The sequence below is a fragment of the Notamacropus eugenii genome, chromosome 4, assembly GCF_028372415.1.
Source record: "Notamacropus eugenii isolate mMacEug1 chromosome 4, mMacEug1.pri_v2, whole genome shotgun sequence".
Classification (NCBI taxonomy): domain Eukaryota; kingdom Metazoa; phylum Chordata; class Mammalia; order Diprotodontia; family Macropodidae; genus Notamacropus; species Notamacropus eugenii.
In genome coordinates, this window is record NC_092875.1 from 290,037,989 (window position 1) to 290,058,505 (window position 20,517).

Genomic DNA, 20,517 nt, shown 5'->3' on the forward strand with positions numbered 1-20,517 from the left:
TGGAATATCTGAGGAATATTCCATCAATATGATTTGAATATACTTTCTTTTAGAAGGAGAAATGCACTTCAGTTACCTTATACCCAGATAAAGTAGAAATATCTTATCTAGAGAGATAACAGAAATTATTACCATAACAGAAACCATATGAATAATGTGCTTCAGGAAAATTTTAAAAACTAAACCCAGTGGAGTTCCGAAAATCAGAATTGGGTCCCATTCTACCCTTATGTTCCTGTTACTGGTTTTTGAAAAAGCAAAAAACCAATTATGTCTCTGTCTACCTTATCTTCACTAAATCTGACAAAAGCCAAAATGTCTGACCAGATGTGTCAGCCACAATGTGGGAGAGCAACACTCCCAAGTGTGGCCTGAACCAGCTTAAAATGTAATTGGGAGATATTTCACAAAATAAACAAAAAATACGATAAAATAAATAATATTATGTTTTGAAACCAAGTGAATATGCAACCCTCAGGGATCCTGACATACGAGGTAGTGGTCCATGTTTATCTGAGTTTGACACTAATGTCCCTGACAATCTGGTTTTATTTGGTACTTACAGCAGATATTTATTTAGCAGTTAGTGGGAAGACTTCATATGGAACCCAAGCCAGCTGTATCCAATTTTATTATAGATCAGAGTGAATTTTAGGACATATGTGAGAAGCAAGATAACATATGAGATAGAACCCCACACTTCATGTGAGGAATCAGTGATTCGAATCTAGCCTTTGTCACTAATTGGTGACCCCAAGCAAGTCACTCAAACCCTCTGAACTTCAAACAACAACTTTCTAAGGCTTCTACTAAGGTAGAGGCAGGTTGTGATGTGCATTGGTACCAGGGCAGAGCATTAATGGAACCGTGATATATTGAAGTTTTATGGGGTTTTTTTGGCCTGAAAAGAAATATACATAAAATCTGTTTGTTTGTTTTTAATGATTAAGACATTGACAGCTATTAATGCTATATTTACAAATTTAATAGAATCAGTGTGATAGAATAGGGAGACTGCTATATTTGTAATCAAAGGACTTGGGTTTAAATCCCAGCTCAGAGGCTTGCTAGTTGTGGGACAATCCACTTAATATTTTTGAGACCTCAGTTTCCTCATCTGTAAAATGGGCACTCTGAACAAGAAGACATTTAATGTCTTTTTGTCTAAATCTATGATCCTTGTAGGTTGGAAGAAATCCCAGAAGCCATCTAGCTTAAACTCTTCTTTTTTATAATAACATAACTGACAGAAGTTGAGTGACTTACCCAAAGTCACACAGGTAGTAAATGTCAAAAGTCAGATTGACTCCAGAGCCTCTAACTCTAGAGTCTGTATTCTTTTGACTATATATGTTTCTACATGGGAACTTTGTTTGGCATGTTCTGATAATATAAAAATGTAAGAATAATATAGTAATAGCTGACCACTCTAGGAAAGCTACTAACTCAACCCCATAGATCCTAGGAATGGTTCAAGAATATGGAAAGCTCTTAGAGTTGTAGATCGAGACTAGGGTGGACTCAGGGTTTTGAAGTCACCCAGTGTAGTTACTAAGGGAAAGCAGCAAAGAGGTAACCATATGCCTATACCATTTCCTAGCCTCGGTAACCCCCACATAAGATGGTCAGTCTGAAAACTCCCCCAAAAAGACTGGGGAGTTTACGTTTATTCTGGAGCCTAGAGAGCTTCTCCCCGAGATTACTGGAAAACTATAGTTGCCTGAGTAACTTCTCAGAATTATAACTCAAGGCAGGAGTAAGTCCTTTAGAATGCCTGAAGTATGCAACAGATTACATTAGCCCATCTTGGTCATGAACCACTTAATAACAGCATAGGTCATAGAGTCACTGGAAATGGAAAGATCAACCATATTGTCCCTGAGGACAAAAGAGCACAGAGTATTAAAACTGCAAAATAGGGATGGAAAAAGTAGAGAAGAAAAGAAACCTTGCCACCACTACCCCAGTCTTACAGAGATTTGTTTGAATTGAATGCCCTTAACATTTTGGAAATAGCCTCTGTTTACCTATCTGGAAGTTACTAGTTACCACAGTATAGATTTGATTTTCCAATAAGGCAATTTACTACCCCCTAGTGGGTACATAGTCCTTAGGGAGAATGCTAGAGAAGGTTGACATTGTTAACTGATTCCTAACCAGGCTTCGAATGGACCAAAATATAGGATGACTTGAGGCAGAAAGAAACAATAACAAGGAGGTGATGAATGTAACCATATTAGTGTTAATAAGAGGGATCGATGCGACTCATACAGAGGGTTCTCTCAGAGTTAGTTACTAGAGTTGCAATGGAGATAGGTCCAACTCTCCATCCTTGAGTGATAGTGAGGAAGGGCCAGTAGACAGAGAGATTTCTGATTTCTTTTACTTTCAGATCATGTGGATCTTTCCTGGATAATATCACTTTACGTGGTGTTTTTTAAAATGTGTTTTTTTTTTCTATTACTTTCTGATAACACAGGTGTTTATCTGGCATTAGCGCCTTGCAAACAAGAATTTTGTTTAGTGTAAAACAGCAAACATCAGTTAAAGCTAGAAGAAAGGAGGTCACACAAAGTACTATCTTAAAGGCTACCTCTTCGATGATTGAGAAGGATGACAGTTTGGAATTTTTTAAAGTGACAATTCAACCTGTCTCAGATCCCTAAAGATAGCTGATGGTCCATGAGAATCAAAATTCACCTGTCTTCTGCCAGAACAATGCCACATTCCTTTATTACCTTCCCTACCCTATGCCTCAGGTCTCTTTCTGGGAATTCTTCCTTGGAGAACAGGGTCACATTATAGAAGGGAAGAAAAGAAAAGCTGTGATTTTGACAACATGCCTTTGACTCTTATGAGTTACACATACAGAATACAATAAAGCACAACTTTCTTCCAAATATGGGTACCCAGCTTACAAAAATGAATCTCACAGGGCAGGTAGGGGGCACAGTTGATAGAATGTGAACCCTGGAATCAGAAGGATCTGAGTTCAAATGTGACCTCAGACACTAGCTGTGTGACCCTGGGCAAGTTACTTAATCCTGATTGCCTCTAAAAATATGTTAATTTTTTTAAATGAAGCTCACACAAACCTTGCCTGTTTCACGAAATGAAGTTGAATGATGACAAACACATCAAGGTAGCTGGTTTCAATTTCATTAATTCATTATGAATCCACAGGTCCATTCCTACTAGAAAACTTTTATTTGTATGAGGTGGGTTTTGTGGCTTAGAAAAAATCAACCATTTGATTTTTAATTTAAGGTTTCTTGCCATTAAAAGAAATGAGAAAATATTTGAATATTATAAATAAACATGATAAAGATTCTGATGTAGCAACATCCTTTTTCAAACTATGGATCACTGAAGAGTTTGGAAACCTATTGCAGACAGATATGTTTCATTTTTCTAATCTCAAAGCATCCCCAAGGAATACTCAGTCACCCCCTTTCCAGGGGAAGGAACATTTTATGTTCTTCCGTACCCAATCTGAGAATAGTAAGATCATAGAATTAGATCAGTAAGGGAACACAGAGGTCAGCTAGTACAACCAAGTCATTTTATAGCTAAAATACCTGATGCTGGAAAGGGTAAGTATCTCACTCTAAGTAATGTAAGCAGTGTGAGATAGGCCTAAAATGGAAATTGAGCCTTCTGATTTTAAACCAGCTCTCTTTCTGCTTGTGCTGCAGCCAATCCTAATCTTTTAATGTAAATAATGTACATCTCTTAAGTAAAAGTCATAATATCATAATGTTAACTAAAAGATCCTTTTCTGCCTCATGTGTTCTTGAAATTCAGTGGCCCTGATCAGGCCAGAGAAAAACAAGTCAATGGTTCACTTTTTGGAACTGGACAGATTCCTTCACACTTTGTTCATGGGAACCATTCAGCGTGTGACTCATCTACTCACTGGAAAGTGGAAGAAAAATATGCCCTGTAATTCCCTCTTGGAAATACAGGAAGATATTGTCTGGAAGTTTCCACTGGTCATTTTTGCCACAACCCAGAATGCCCATGAAACTTCTAGGTAAAGCAGACCACGGTTTAGGACTTTGGGTGCATGGGGTCTAACCTTCTTGGTGGTATTACTATTTTTGGTAAATGCCATGTTGTAATTTGAACCAGTTAATGAACTTTCCTAGCGATGTTTTCATCTACACTCAAGAGAAGTGTTTACTCACAGATGAAAAATGGGATATGAATATACTAGGGTAAAGAATCAGAGACAAACTTTTCTGCTATTGGGAGCAGGGTTTACTATAGAACTGAGCAAAAAGCTTTTCCCCCAATCTCCTGTAAAGAAGGAAGGGGAGGAGCAGGAAAAAAAGGAGGAGAAAGAGATGAAAATGTTGCACTTGCAGGGCTCATTTCCTTTCAAAATTTTTCATTGTTATAATCGTATCTCTAAGGTGTTTCTCAGATAATCATATCTCTCAGGCTAAGGTGTCTCTAGGGGAAAGTAACTGGAATTGGGCCATTAGAGAATGAATTTTATATGTGAGGCCAGTAATGCATTTGGAGATTTCTGAATATATTTATTTAACCTAAAATGAAGGATTCATTCATTAGGATGATAATCTCTTGAATAACACTAGTAGATCACATGTAAGTGGGCTTAGAAATAAAACCTAAAAGTTTTCCCAGCTATGATCCTCAACAGTTAGATATCAGTTTTCCTTATTATTCATCCAGGATGTTGATATTCATTCTGACCAAGAGGTTCTTTGAAAAGATGTACATTAGCTTAAAGAAAATGATATGCTGACACTTAGAAAGACTCATTTTACTTTCATTGTGCACCTAGATGTATCTTTAAGGCTTGGGCACTCTAGGTGAAAAATGTCAAGTCCCAGTCTTCCCATAATTTAGTATCAGTAGGGAAGTGTAGGACGAACATGCCAGTAACTAACTGTGCAAAATGCGCAGGGATTATTCACAGTGACATTTAGCAAACATTTCATAGGATCTTATGTTTAGAGTTGGATGTAACCTTAGAGGCCAAATGTCCTCATTACACAGATGAAGAAACTGAGGTTATGTATGTTAGATGACTTGCCCAAGGCCGCACAGCTAATAAAGACAGATTTGAACCCAGGCCTGGGATATCAAATCCAGAGCCCTTTCTCCAGTGCTAACGTAGAGCATTAGGGAGTATTGAGAGTTTAAATAATTTGTCTATGGTCATGCAGCCAATATGTATCAGAAGCAGAACTTTTACTCAGGTCTTGTGGACTCTAAGGTTTACCCTTTTTTTCCATGATGTTGACTCTTTACTAGGCAGGCTCTTTAAGTTAACAGTGTAATATTAGAACTTTTACTTGAGCAATGAAGCCTCTCTGTGTACAGTAGAAATATATCATTCAAGAAATGGAGTCAGTTTCAAAAGAAGAATATATTAAAAGTAAAGATTTGTCCACATTACTTACAGCAAGTGTTTATGAGAATTTATTTCAATTAATCAATCAGTGAACATTTATGTGCCTGCTATACGTCAGGCATTGTGCTCAGCACTGAGAATACAAAGAAAGGCAAAAGACGGCCCTTGCTCTCAAGGAGCTCTTAATCTAATGAGAGAGACAACAAACAAACTGTGTGTGTGTGTGTATGTGTGTGTGTATGTGTGTGTGTGTGTGTGTGTAAGCAAATACGATAAAAAGGAAATAATTAACAGAAAAAAGGCACTAGAAAGACTTCTGTAAAAGATGGGATATTTAATTCCCTAATAAGAAATCAAATGTGGTATGATTTCATATTGCTATGAAAACATCATTGGTTTCTTCATTATAAACACTGAACAAGGGTAGCTAGGTGGTGCAATGGATAGAGCACCAGTGCAGGAGTCAGGAGGACCTGAGTTCAAATCTCACCTCAGACATTTCACACTCACTAGCTGTGTGACCTTGGGCAAGTCACTTAACCCAAATTGCCTCATCCTGGGTCATCTCTAGTCATCCTGATGAATATCTGGTCACTGGATTCAGATGGCTCTGGAGGAAAAGTGAGGCTGGTGACCTGCACAGCCCTCCCTCACTCAAAACAAAGTCAAGTGCAAGTCATGTCATCATTTCTCTGATGGCATGGTCTTCTTCAGCAATGAAGGATGAACACACATAAACATTGAACATAAATGTGATTGTAGTCATATTGCCACCCACAATGGGCAGCTAGATGGTACAGTGGATAGAGTGCTAGACCTGGAGTCAGAAAGACCTGAGTTCAAATTTGGCCTCAGCTACTTACTAGCTGTGTGACTCTGAGCAAGTCACTTGACCCTATTTCCTTCAGTTTCCTCATCTGTAAAATGAGCTGGAGAAGGAAATGGCAAACCACTTCAATATCTTTACAAAGAAAACCCCAAATGGGGTCAAGAAGTGTTGGACAGGACTGAAATGACTAAACAACATTAACAACAAACCTGTGTATAATGCAGCTTTAATCCAACAAACCCAAACAAAACTTCAATTCAACAACATTTATTAAGTTTGCTACAATATACCATGCTAGGTGCTGGAACTGCATAAATAAAATCATAGCTCTTGCTTTCAAGGAAATTAAAGTTTAATGGAAAGGCCTAAACATTTACCCAAATAATTTTTGTTAGAAGTGAAAAAGAAGTCAGAGATGCGTGAAGTTTTAAGGACATAGCTTAGCCCTACAAAAACCTTCATGGAACAGGTGTCTCCTAAGCTAAGCCTTTGAGGAAAAGAAGCATTTCAGCAGGAATGTGAAGGGAGTCTATTCTAGGCAGAGGGCAGCCTGCATATAGACAAGGAGATGAAGAGAGTGGGATGACATAAGGAAATGGCAGATCATCAGTCCGACTGGAATATAGAACATGTGAAATGTAGACCCATAAAAGAAGGCTAGAAAGGTAAGTTCTATCCAGATCATGGAGAATATTAAGAGACTTGCATTTTAAAATGAGAGTGTGCCAGTTGCAAATCTTTATTTAAAAATTGAAATTGAAATGATTCCAGAGATTTTAATGATGTTTCCAGTGATGATGATTTCAAATTCAGTTTCATCACAGATAAGAAATTAAGCTCCAACTGTATGCAAGGCCCTGGGGAATTAAGATACAAAGATAAATATGTTCCCTAGTTGATAGTCTAGTAGTAAAGAAAGGACATCCAGAGAAAAGCAGAATGTTTTTTAAGTGCTATAAAAGATCCAAGAAGGGAAAGAGTTCTTCAGTCCAGAGGGACCAGAGTAGACTTCCCAGTGAAACTCTCAGGGATCATTTGTCAATTTCTCTAAGCAAAGACATAGTCTGGAGGAAAAAAAATGATGTGTTAGTGATGTTTTAATTGCTTCCCATGAAAGATTATTTCATGACCCTTATTGCTGAGTTTTTGTAAGTGACTAAGTATAAAAATATACTGAGACTCCTTTCTGGCTATTTTCAGTACTCCCAGTTACAACTATGCACCAAATATGGATAAGCATTGGATTATGCAGTACACAGGACCCATGTTGCCCATCCACATGGAATTTACAAATGTTTTGCAGCGGAAAAGGCTTCAGACTCTGATGTCAGTTGATGACTCTGTGGAAAGGGTAAGCACACAAAATCCTCAAGGATGCTTCTTATTTTCTCTCCTACGTCACCTGCCCACTGCCTCAAAACTGTTTGCTTTTTCACATTTTCCTTGCATTTCAGAACATTGATTTGTAAATGTCCTTGCATCTTCACCTAACCCTCACCTTTTCTTATTCCTCGTACTTTCCACTGTGGAATTAAGGGAAGCCAAGGTAGTCATAGCTGGAAGAGAAACAGGAAGAACATGTAAACGTAAGAGAAGTGATAAAATAATTTGCTTACCTGCTGCATTTTCAAACAGAAAACAGAAAGATTTCTTCTTAACCAAAAAAAAAATGCACAGTGAAAGTGTAAGCACTCACAAAAATCTTAAGTTTCAAAAGCATTAGTTTACTTGACTCCTCTGCCCTATGTGAACATCTAGTGGAACTGATGAAGACAACTGAACCCGCTAGATAGTGCTTTTATTGCTGGGGGATAGAGAGCTCAACTGATATAGATGACTTAGTAGATAAAATGGATGGCTAAAGGAGGTTAAGAGACAATTTTATTAAAATATCAGCCCAAGGTGGCCTTGTGATAGCAGATTTCAAGTTGTATTAAAAAGCAGTAATCATCAGAACAATCTGGTGCTGGCTAAGATATAGAGCAATGGATCAGTGAATACATTAGGTACAGAATGCACAATAGTAAATAATCATAGTAATCTAGTCTTCAATAAGCCCAGACCTCCAAGCTTTGGGGAAAGAATTCACTATTTGACAAAATCTGCTGGGAAAACTGGAAAACAGGATGGCAGAAACTTAGGTATAGACCAACATCTCATACCACATACCAAGATAAGGTCAAAATGGGTACATAATTTAGACATAAGGGATGATGCCATAAGAAATTAGGGGAGCACTGAATAGTTTACTTGTCAGATATCTGGATAAAGGAAGAATTTATGACCAAACAAGAGGTAGAGAGAATTACAGAATGTAAAATTGATAATTTTGATTATATTAAATAAAAAGTTTTCTCACAAACAAAACTAATGGAACTAAGATTAGAAGGAAAGCATAAAGTTGGGGGGAAAGGGTGGAGATTTTACAGCAAGTGCCTCCAATAAAGACCTCATTTGTCAAATATATAGAACTGAAACATATTTATAAGACTATGTCATTCTCCAATTGGTAGTCAAAGGATATGAACAGGGACTTTCCAAATAAAGAAATCAAAGCTATCTATAGTCATATGAAAAGATGCTCTAAATCACAATTGATTGGAGAAATGCAAATCACAACAAGTCAGACTGGTTAATATGATAGAAAAAGAAAATAATAAATGTCAAAGGGGATGTGGGAAAATTGGGACACTAATGCACTACTAGTGGAGTTGTGAACTGATTCAACCATTCTGGAGAGCAATTTGGAACTGTGCCCAAGGGCCTATAAAAATGTGTACACCCTTTTATCATGGTTTTTTCCACTTATTTTAATTCTTCTTTGCAACATGACTAATGTGAAAATGTGTTTAATTTTGGGTAGAACACATATAAGATTGCATGCCTTTTAGGGGAGGGAAAGGTGAGGGAGGGGGAAAAAATTTAAAACATATGGAAGTGATTGTTGAAAACTGAAAACAAATAAATAAATAAATAATGTGTATACACTTTGATCCAGCAATACCACTGCTAGATCTGTATCCCAAAGAGGTCAAAAAAGGTGGGGAAGGACCTACTTGTACAAGAGTATTTATAGCAGCTCTTTTTATGATGGCAAAGAATTAGAAATTGAGGGAATGCCCATCAATTGAGGAATGGCTAAAAAAGTCATGTTATAAAAGTGTAATGAATTATTATCATGCTATAAGAAATGGTGAACAGGGTAATTCCAGAAACACCTGAACTTATACAAACTGATACAAAGGGAAGTGAACAGAATCAGAAGAAAACATTGTATGCAGTAACAGCAATATTGTACAATGAAGAATTGTGAATGACTTATCTATTCTCAGCAATACAATGATCCAAAACAATTCCAGGGGACTCATGATGGAAAATACTATCCACCTCCAGAGAAAGAACTTATGGGGTCTGAATACAGATGAAAGCATACTATTTTTTACTTCATTTTTTTCATAGATATTTTTGGTCTATGTTTTCTTTTACAAAATGACAAATATGAAATATATTTTTCATTACACATACATAACCTGTATCAAATTGCTTATCATTCCAAGGAGGGGTGAGGGAAGGAAGAGAATTTGGAGCTCAAAATTTTTTTAAAGGTTAAAAATCATTTTCATGTACACTTGGGGAAAGTATTGTTTGAAAACAAAAAACAAATAAGATAGCCTGTTAGAGAGCAAGTCCCAATCAGAAAGACTTAGTTTTATATCCTACCTCTAACAAACACTATGTGACACTACACAAGTCACTTAATACCTCTAGACAATTCTCCAAGACTATAAGTCACAGAGCAGATGCCTTTATGCATTAATAGAGGATATTTCCTCTTTGGGAGGTTACTCTATCAATGAAATCATAGTTCTCTCCCATCCCCCTACTTAACCTTTTAGAAACAATCTTTGCATTGTAACATGATGAGCTTTAGAAAAATGTTAAAGTATTTATGACAGAAAAAATGCTTATATTGTCTAATGATCGTTAAACTCATACTGAAAAAGAATTTTTTTAAAAGAGTAGTTAAGAGATAACAATTGTTGCAAAATCCTCTGGATGTCATGTTGTATCATTCCATTTCATTTCTACTTTTCCCTGTGATATATTTCAGCTATATAATATGCTTGTGGAAACTGGAGAACTGGATAACACGTACATCATTTACACTGCAGACCATGGGTACCATATTGGGCAGTTTGGATTGGTCAAGGGAAAATCCATGCCATATGACTTTGACATCCGTGTTCCCTTCTTTATTCGTGGACCAAGTGTAGAACCAGGATCAATGTAGGTACTCCTCTGTTTATGACATGTTAGCATGTGAAAAACAGTTCAATGACTTTGATTCATAAAAGTCTCAGTTTTAGTTTCCTTTGATCAAGAAACAGAACCTTCAGACTGAATAACTTAAAAGATGATAGTTTTTTCCTGTCACATTCAAAATAACTTAAAGACAGAGAAAGGGAACATTATTAATAGTTAATCTTTGCATAACAAGAAGAATTCACACCTCTTGGTTTGGTAGTTAAAGAAGGAATTTGGAAGGGAAAGGATTCTTTAGAAGAAGGATTCATGACTGTGTTTAAGTAGCAACAATCTCTCATTTGTCTGATTTCACAATAGCCTCTTTCTGATTTCTTGAAGTCTAAAAAAATATGTGCGTGTGTGAATTATTTGAACAACACAGAGCAGTCTAATGGAAATAAGCTTTGGGTAGAAAACAGAAGACATGGCCTTAAATTGTCGGTTAGCAAAATAAGCATCTAATACATACTTAAGTTCTGTCGCTTCCATTAACTAGCTATGTAACTGTGGGTGAGGCATAGTGTCTCTGTCTCCATCTCCCCATCTAGAAAATGAGCTAAAAAGAACCCCAAAAATAATCAACTAGAGTCCCCTAATTTTTCAAAACATGAAATCCTCAGCTCTCAATTGATGAAAGAGAGACCCAAGAGGCCTCAGAAGCTGTCTAAGTGAAACCCCTTCATTTAAAAGCTGAAGGAGCTAAAGCCCAGGGAAGTTTGGTGGCTTGTCCAAATTGCACAGGAAGCACAGCTGAGATGAGTGAACAAGGCATAGAAAGGTCTCACTGCACCAAATCCAATGCCTATTCTACTATATCATGCTGTATCCGTTAGGGGTTGTGGATTTAAATGGTTTGTGTTTTGAGAATTTGGAGGTATGTCCTAAAATCATTGTAAGCTCCTTGGCCTTTCATAAAAGTGAATCTTGAAATCTCTGAGAGGCAGGATAGGAGAGGATAATATTCAACTTTGCAAGCCTTTAGTTACCTTTCGACAGAATCTGGCAGCTCTGTTTGGAAAGTGCTAGGGCTGCAGAAAAAGCCTTTGACTTAAAGAATTTGGAGAAGCCAGTACACATCCTGAGAAGGCCATATGCCTGACCTTGTCTAGGCTGCTAGCTCCATTAGACAATGGTGTTAATGAGACCATGATTCCCAGTTTTGATCTCTTTATGGGTCAGTTAGCTTTACTCTGTTCCACAGCTACAGAGTTCAATCCTCACACAAGCCAAATGCTTCATAAATACATCTCATTGGTCACAATGAGGTCAAAAAAAGAGCCTACAGATAGATAAAACTCAATCTTTCATGCCTTCACATGATTGTTTTAAGTATCAAATGAGAGAATGCGTGTAAATCAGTGGTGTAAACTTCAAATATAAACTAATCTCTGCAGGCTGCATTGTGAAAACAACAAATTACCATTATTTATTTACTAAAAAATTGATTATGTTGCATTGTATTTTTATTTGTTTTGTAAAATATTTCCCAATTGTAGTTCAGTCAGCCTTTGGCCTCAATCAACTGGAAGTTTGATTCTGATGTAAAGCACTATATAACCCTTAAACTACCAACACTGCTACTTCTGTGCTTCTAGAAAGGCACCCTGAATTGTACGTCCTCTTGATGGGAGGTGAATGGCTTTCTCATCTAGCTGTTCCCTTGCAGAGTGTCTCAGATTGTGCTGAACATTGACCTGGCTCCCACTATCCTGGATATTGCTGGACTCGATACTCCTCCTGATGTAGATGGCAAGTCAGTCCTCAAACTACTGGACCTAGAAAAACCAGGTAACAGGTGGGTCATTATCCTTCCCTACAGCCAGTCTCGGCGTACACTTGAGCCAACCCACAACAGCACAGAGAAAAAGTCTAGCAAAATAAGCTCTTTCCATCAGGATCACCACAAACTCGGAATTTCTAAGCTGTATGTGAATAGTACATTTATAAAGTCACAGTTACGGTCCATATGAAGTGAGAGGTGCTTCTTTAAATAAACTGTTAACACAACTCCATATGAAAAGGCTTCCAGATGCCAGCAGTAAATATTATTGTTTTGCTTTCAGGTTTCGAACAAACAAAAAGACCAAAATTTGGCGTGATACATTCCTAGTGGAAAGAGGGTAATTATTGGCCTTGGGGTGCTGATGGAAAACATTCCTAGTGGTTAGATCTACCTCTTGGGTGCTTTTTTTCATTTTCACTCAGCAAGCCTGCAGATTTTGCAATTCCTAGTCACAAGATTGAACCGGTTTCTAATCCTTCTCTGCTGACCAGCAAAATGAGTTGAATCCCTCATTGCAGTCTTCCTGCAAATGAATTTTCAACAATGAATTCTCCTACTCCGGGTCTTTAAGCTATGTTTCGATTTGAACTTTTCTATCTATAGCACTTTGTTTTCAAAAAATGAATCAATCTTTCTCATCATGATCCTCAAATCACTTTTAGAGTGTAACCAAATCTCTGTTTACCTCTTCAATTGCCTCAAAGCCCCATATCCAATCTCCCAGGGTCTGTTTCTTTGAATTACACTTTTGAGAACTAAAATAAATTCCCAAATGCAATGGGAGATTTGTTTATAAAACCATTGATTTGTACCCATTTGATTCTAAGCTTTGCCCTTTATCATAGCATCGATTCTCACAGCTAAAGGGGTATGCAAATGATTGTTAGCTGTGCTAGCTTTAGAACTTATCAAACTAAGCACTTTGAATGGATAAAGCTTTTAAAGACTGCTACTGTTTGAAAAAGGTGACTCTAGGAGCAGCTCTACCCTCCCCAAAAGTTTCTTGCTGGCTCTTGAGTGAGTTTTCATCCAAGCAGCTTACCAAATGCTGAATTTGGCAGTATTCCCTCTTTCAGAGTTTTCTCTTAATTAAGTTCCTTCCTCTTGCTAAGAAGGGAGATTGTAGGGTGGGCAGGGGTCATGGGAGGTGGGGAGGACCACTTCTCTAATGTTTGTCCCTTTGTATCAAAGCAAATTCCTGCGCAAGAAGGAAGAACCGAGCAAGAATGCCCAACAATCAAATCACTTACCCAAATACGAAAGGGTCAAAGAACTTTGCCAGCAAGCACGGTACCAAACAGCCTGTGAACAGCCAGGACAGGTGAGTGCAAAGGAAGAAAATTTGTCTTCAATGATGCTTTATGGTAAGGAAAATGGAGACCTCCCCTTCTTCCCCCACCCTCCCATCCCTTCCAAATAAGCTTAAAAATAAGGAAACTCTAATATAGGGGTTTTAAACCCTTTTTGTATTTTGAATTTCCCTTTGGCAGTCTGGTGAAGTCTATGGAACCCTTCTCAGAATGATGTTTTTAATTCTTTTTTAAACACATTAAAAATTTTTTTCTATTATCAATCATTTTTTTTTTGTCCCTCTCACCTCCCTCCCCCCTCCCACTCCATTCATTGAGGAAAAAAAGAAACAAAGAAATTTAAAACCCTTGTAACAAATTGCATAGTCAAGCAAAATAAATTCCCATGTTGGCCACAATCCAAAAACGTGTTTTTCATTCTCCGTATTAGTCCATCATCTCTGTCAGAAGGTAGGCATTCTTCATCATCAGTCCTCTGGAATCTTGGTTGATCATTGTATGGATCAGAGTTCTTAAGTCTTTCAGAATTATTTGTTTTTACAATGTTGATGTTATAGTATAAGTTGTTATCTTGATTCTTTTCACTTCATTCCATTTCTTCATGAGTCTTCCAAGATTTCTCTGAAAATGTCTTTCTTCATTTCTTATTGCACAGTAGTATTCCATTACAGTCATATACCATATTTTGTTCAACTAGTCCCCATTTTAAGGATAGACCATTAGTTTCTAGTTCTTTGTCACCACAAAAAGAACTGCTATAAATATATTTTTTTACATACAAGTCCTTTTTTGCTTTTTTTATCTCTTTGGTGGCATAGACATAAGTGTGATATCACTGCTTCAATGTACAGATTTATAACTTTTGAGGGATAATCCCAAATTGCTTTTCTAGAGTTACTAGACCAATTCATCGTCCCAGTAACAGTGCATCTGTTTTGTTGCAATCCCTGCAACATTTATTATATTCCATTTTTTGTCAGCCTTTCCAGTCTGCTGGGTATGAGGAGGGATATCACAATTGTTTTAATTTTCATTTCCCTCATTAGTGATTTGTTGCATTTTTCATAATAGTTAGCTTGGATTTCTTCCTTTGAGAACTACTTGTTCATTTCCTTTGACCATTTCTCAATTGGCATATGGCTCTTATTCTTTCCAATTTGAATCAGTCCCTTATATATCTTGGGAATGAGACCTTCCTCAGAGAATTGTGCTGCAAAGATTTTTTTTCGCAGTCAAATGTTTCCCTTCTAATGTTGCTTATGAAAAACTTTTAAAATTTTTGCAATCAAAACTGTCCATTTTACCTTCTGTACTTTTCTTTGGCCTTTGTTTAATCTTCTCTGAAAGGTAATTTCTTTTTGATTTCTCTGGGTTTTTTTTATGATGTGATCTTTTATATTCAGGTCACTTATCTATTTAGTGCTTATCTTATAAGATTTGAGATGTTAATCTTATCCAAAATTCTCCTATGCTACTGTCCAGTTTTCTGAACAGTGTTTATAAAGTAATGAATCCTTACCCCTGTACCTAGGGTTTTTGTATTTGTTGAGCACTAGGCTACTAGGTTCATTTATTTCTCTACAGTGTGTACCTAATCTCTTCCACTGATTGGTCTCTTTTTTAACCAGTACCAAATTGTTTCAGAAATTCCTTCTTTGTAATATTATTTGAGATCTGGTGCTGCTAGGCCCCTTTTCTTCCCATTTTTGCTCCTCCAGATGATTTTAATTATCATTTTTTATAAAGATCTAGAAAGTAATCCCTTGGTATTTTGAATTAATTTAGATATTATTTTCGTTTCTATTGGCTCCATTTACTCATGAGCAAATATTATTTCTCCAGTCATTTAGGTCTATCTAAATAACTATAGAATAATGTTTTTTTAATTGATTAAATAAAATACATAGGATTACAAAGGAAATCAATTATATTGAAATCTAGATATCAAGATTCTTTTTAAAACAAGCATGAACACCCCCACTCAAGTTAAGAATTCCCACTCTAACATGTGTGCTTACATAGCTTTATCTTCAGCAAGCCTTATATATGATTTTTTTTATTTAAAAGATTTCATAGGCGCATTATGAACAATCATATAATAATACCAAGCAAATGATATCAAATTTCAAAACCAACATCACATTTTTCTGTGAGATAAGGTTAACAAAAGTAGCTGTCAATGGTATACAGGAGAAAGGAATGAAAGTGATCATCCATGCCCAAATTTCCAGAGAATATATTTGTGTATAATTTGAATCTGTGATGTCATTAGTATAGGGAAGTGCTAGTGAAGAAACCCTTCTTACTAGAGCAGACCAGCAACTGCTCTGCAACTTTCAGTCTTGGAGAGTTCTTGGAAGGGTAAGAGTTTAAGAAATTTCACAGAATCACATTTAATAAGTGACAGAGGCAGAATTTGAACACAGGTCCTACTGACTCCAAGCCCAGCATTCTATTCCTTTGCCATGCTACCCCTTAGGAAAAGAATATTATTGTTGAAATACATATCACCAGAGAACTATTGAAGTGATCACAAGACCTAATAGGCTAGGTACCCCATGATGGAGTGGCATGGAGCTTCTCCAATCAAGCATTACTTCAATCAACAAGTATCTGCAAGTGTCCTCTATGTTCCTGGCACTTTACTAGGTGCTGTGCTTACAGTTACAAAAGTGATATCATCTGTACCATAAAGGAGCTTGCATCCTACATTATACTCTCAGCAAGGTGAGAAATGAACATAAGGTGTCACTAGCTAAACGGTTACGTTGTAATCAGAATTCATCTCTATTTTTGCCAAGCCTGATCCATATTCCAAGCTGAAAAGCTAATGCTCTCAAAGGATACAGCCTGCAAGTGTCCAGAATATTTTTTACAAGAGTTGCACTGAATTATTGTGGAGGTTAAAAGAACTCTAGATCACCTGTGTCTTTTCAGCTTCTCTGACTGGAGAAATAATATTTGCTCATGAATAAATGGAGCCAATAGAAATGAAAATAATATCTAAATTAATTCAAAATACCAAGGGATTACTTTCTAGATCTTTATAAAAATGATAATTAAAATCATCTGGAGGAGCAAAAATGGGAAGAAAAAGGGTCTAGCAGCACCAGATCTCAAATAATATTATAAAGAAGGAATTTCTGAAACAATTTGGTACTGGTTAAAAAAGAGAACAATCAGTGGAAGAGATTAGCTACTCTTTCAGTTACTTTTCAGCTACTTCACACATCCACCAATAATCACCCAAATAGCAGCGGTGACTAAGAATGCAAGGTAGTTGGGTGTCAATATGTATGCAATGTGATCCTCATTAATATGGCTGCATCCATTGCATAGTTATTATCAGTCATTGTCATTTCCCTTACTGAATATACATGATTCTCATCCTTCTGCCTCTGACTCCATGTCTCTTGCACACAAGTCTGACTCTCTTTGAAGTATTTGGAATTTTGCAGCTGAAATGGATCGCCTCAGGGAAAGGGGAGGGAAACTCAGACCACAGAGTTCTTTAGACCATAGATCTTAATTTTCAGGAACTTTAGATATAGGCTTTGACCTACTCAATGCTTTGAGTTTGAGACCTTCAAATATTCCTCTTGATAATTAGTAGTTTTATAGAATTTTTAAGTTCAGAGGAATCTTAGATATCCCATCCCAACCTTCACTTCACAAAGGAAAGAAAAGATTCGGAAAGACAAAACTATCTGCCTGACAATACATAGCTACGTGGTGACAGAACCAAAACTAGAAGCCATATTCCCTTAGTAGATATCCAGGGTCTTTGGGAGAGGGGGAAGGTACCCCTCCTATCATCTTCCTGTTGTGCATAACAGGACCCCATTTTATTTGGTTTCTATAATTCTCTAGTAAGATTGGTCTTTTAAAAAAATCACTTAACACCCTTAAATGCTCTCCTCAGTATCAGACATTAGAATTTTTGTTTTATGAGCCAACTTCTGCAAGAATAGTAATTTACTGTTATTCAGGAGTTTGTAATGTTCTGTGTTAAATACATCTCATGCAAATTCATGTTCTCATTACTATTTTAGTGTACTAAATGGTAAGCATTATCATCATTTGGAAATAAGGTGCAGTACCTATGTTCCAGCATGTAATTCTGTAAATGTCTCCATATGCCTGGTGCTGAAATTTTAATATGTACCCTAAAGCCCAGCTGTGCTTTTAAACCAAACGGTGGTGCTCTGCCATCACTTTTCCACTAGCCAGCTGAATGTTAACTATGTTGTAAAATTCATTTTATTCTTTTATAATTTCTTTTAACTCTTGTTTTTATCCTATAAACTGCTTTAATTTATCTCCTGATAAACATTTCCCTCTGCTGGTTTTATTTCATCACAGATTAGTGCAAATTCAATTTCAGTGAAAGTAGTAAAGCATTATCGATGTTTCCTTTGTAAAGTCCCAACTCAGTGCAGCAAAGCAATGGCAGATGGGACTGCATGTAGATTATCTTTGTAGGACTTCTGAAATGGTTTGGGATGCTGCTTTAGCAAGGGACTGTGATCTTCTACTGAACTGAAGACCCGAAGAACATACCCAAATTGCCTTGAGTCAGTAATTCCTAATGTTACATCAGAGCTGCAGACATCTCTGCAAGGAGTTGACTGTTGTAGATCTAATCACTGCCTCTACCTAGTCATAGCTCAGCCAGTCTTGTGGGGTCAGAAACTATCCAGAACTTCAGTAAATTTCCCAGCACCACTCAAGTCTTAGCATGGGGTATCATTTAAATCTTAAAACACAAACCCTATCCCACTGTCAATTTTGCAAGACATTTTCTTTTGTGGTTTCTGATGAGAGTACTCCATCCTGGTAGCTAGCTGAATTTTGAAAGAACATCTTTCCTGGGAAATTTTTATTTCTGGTATTAAATCACCCTCAAAAAGAAGAAACCTGGGATAGAATTATCACTATTATAGTATTATTGTGTTACAAGGAGAATGTTTTGGCTAGGGACTTTCAGGGATTTATTCTCTTGGCTTCTGTGTTTACAGCAGGTTTATGTCTTGTTTCCCTTCCTCCTCCTCTTCCTCCTCCTCCCTCTCCTCCTCCTAACATACTGCCTTCATGCAAGCGACATGCTATTGGCAGCAATTCAACCACCCCTGTTCTCCTTGTTGGTACTTGTTCTTGTATGGAGGAGAAATTGACAGCATCAGCCCCATTTTCTCCCCTGCTAATCCCATAAGAGATAATCCTGTGACTCATTAATATAGGTCCCCTCATGCCTGGCCACCTGGGGGCTGTTTAGTAGACAGGAAGCCATATCATGTTATCTACACCACCCTACCTGTCATTTCCATTCTTGAAAAAACCAATAGGGAATTAAAATGTGCTAGAATCCTGAGGTACTTGGCACTGATCCCAGACTGCCTCAACAGCATAGAAGCAATGGGACAGGAAAAGTAGTTCAGACAATATGTACATATGTGTTTGCATCACCTCTCTAATCCTGAATCCACCTTGAAGGCTTCTGGGTTTGAATTCCCATCAATCAGTCACAAAAGAACAGTAAACTTTTTTTAGCACTTACATATATATATATATATATATGTATGTATATATATATATATATACATATATATATATATATACACATGGAAAATTCCATTTCATAACAAAGTCCCCTTCCAATATAATAGAATGTCAAAGCTCAGAGAGAACTTTAATATTATTTCTTCATTTTCTTGTAGATGAGGAGGAGAGGTAAATTGTTCAAGGTCATATAGCTAGTTAAAAACAAAATGAGGATTAAAGCTAGATTCACAACTGTGGTAATGTATGCTTCGAGTTGGAAGCAGCAATCAAGACCATCTATTCAAACTTTCATCTTTTTATAGATAAGGGAATTGGGGCTCATAAAGGTTAAATAAGTTACCCAGCAGGATTGGAAAAGCCAATACTTTCTCCACTATCCCACCCCACCTCTGCAAAGGTGAGATAAGCCCTATTTTCTTTTTTGGATTTTAGGATGCAATATTCCTAGATTTTCCTGTGGATTTCAGGTTCTATGAAACTGGCTTTGGGATTTCCTATACATCAACTCAAGTGATTGTGATTACCTTTTCTATTTTTCCCAAATTCCAGGATTTCAGAATTAGATTTCTTCAAGCAAAGGCTAGATAACCTTTTGTCAGGTATGTTGTAGAAAGGATCCTTTTTGAAATGTCACTTGATCTAGACTGATGCTGAGATCCCTTCTAGCATTGAAATTCTTGGGTTCTAAAATTCTGGAAGGGATTTTAGAGGTCATTTGGTTCGTCTCAAAGGGGAATAAGAGTCTGTTCTATTATATACCTAACAAGTGTTTATCCAGCCTTTGATTGAAGATTTCCAGTGAGGGAAATCAACAACCTCCCAAGTCAGCCCTTTGTACATTTAGATAGCTTCAGCTGTTAGGATTGTTTTTGTCTGAAGTCACATGTAAATCTATCTCTCTTCAACTTTTACTCATTGCTCCTCATTCTACCCTCTGGGAAAAACAGAATGCGTCATAGGGGAAAGAGCACCAGATGTATAGTCAGAGAAGCTCAGTAAGTATACTCTCTATCTCTTTCTACTTATGTGACCATGACCAACTGTCTTAACCTCTCTGGTCCCAAGTCACCTCATCTATAAAATGAGGAGTTTGGATTAGATGGTATCTGAAGTCTTTTACAGCTTTATGAAACTATTATCATGCAATCCTAAATGGAATACTTATTCCACATAATAGACCTTCACATATAATTGTACACACACACACACACACACACACACACATACACACACACACACACACACCCTCTCATTTGGAGATGGTATTGTTGTTTGTGGCATTTGTGGCTTAAAAATAAAAAGTCTGTAGGTTACTTAATTCCTTGGAACATTGCATTGAATGCCA

General features: G+C 36.9%; 1 protein-coding gene across 8 annotated transcripts in view; it reads left to right on the forward strand.

The window, feature by feature from the left end:
- The window catches only part of SULF1 (sulfatase 1), a 206,088-nt gene that overhangs the window by 150,744 nt on the left and 34,827 nt on the right, over positions 1-20,517 (forward strand). For all 8 annotated transcript variants that reach the window (XM_072604795.1, XM_072604798.1, XM_072604800.1 and 5 more), the window contains 5 exons: positions 7,413-7,563; positions 10,324-10,499; positions 12,184-12,312; positions 12,581-12,637; positions 13,492-13,621. In XM_072604795.1, the coding sequence (XP_072460896.1) occupies positions 7,413-7,563; positions 10,324-10,499; positions 12,184-12,312; positions 12,581-12,637; positions 13,492-13,621 (643 nt within the window). The remainder of the gene's footprint in view (positions 1-7,412; positions 7,564-10,323; positions 10,500-12,183; positions 12,313-12,580; positions 12,638-13,491; positions 13,622-20,517) is intronic.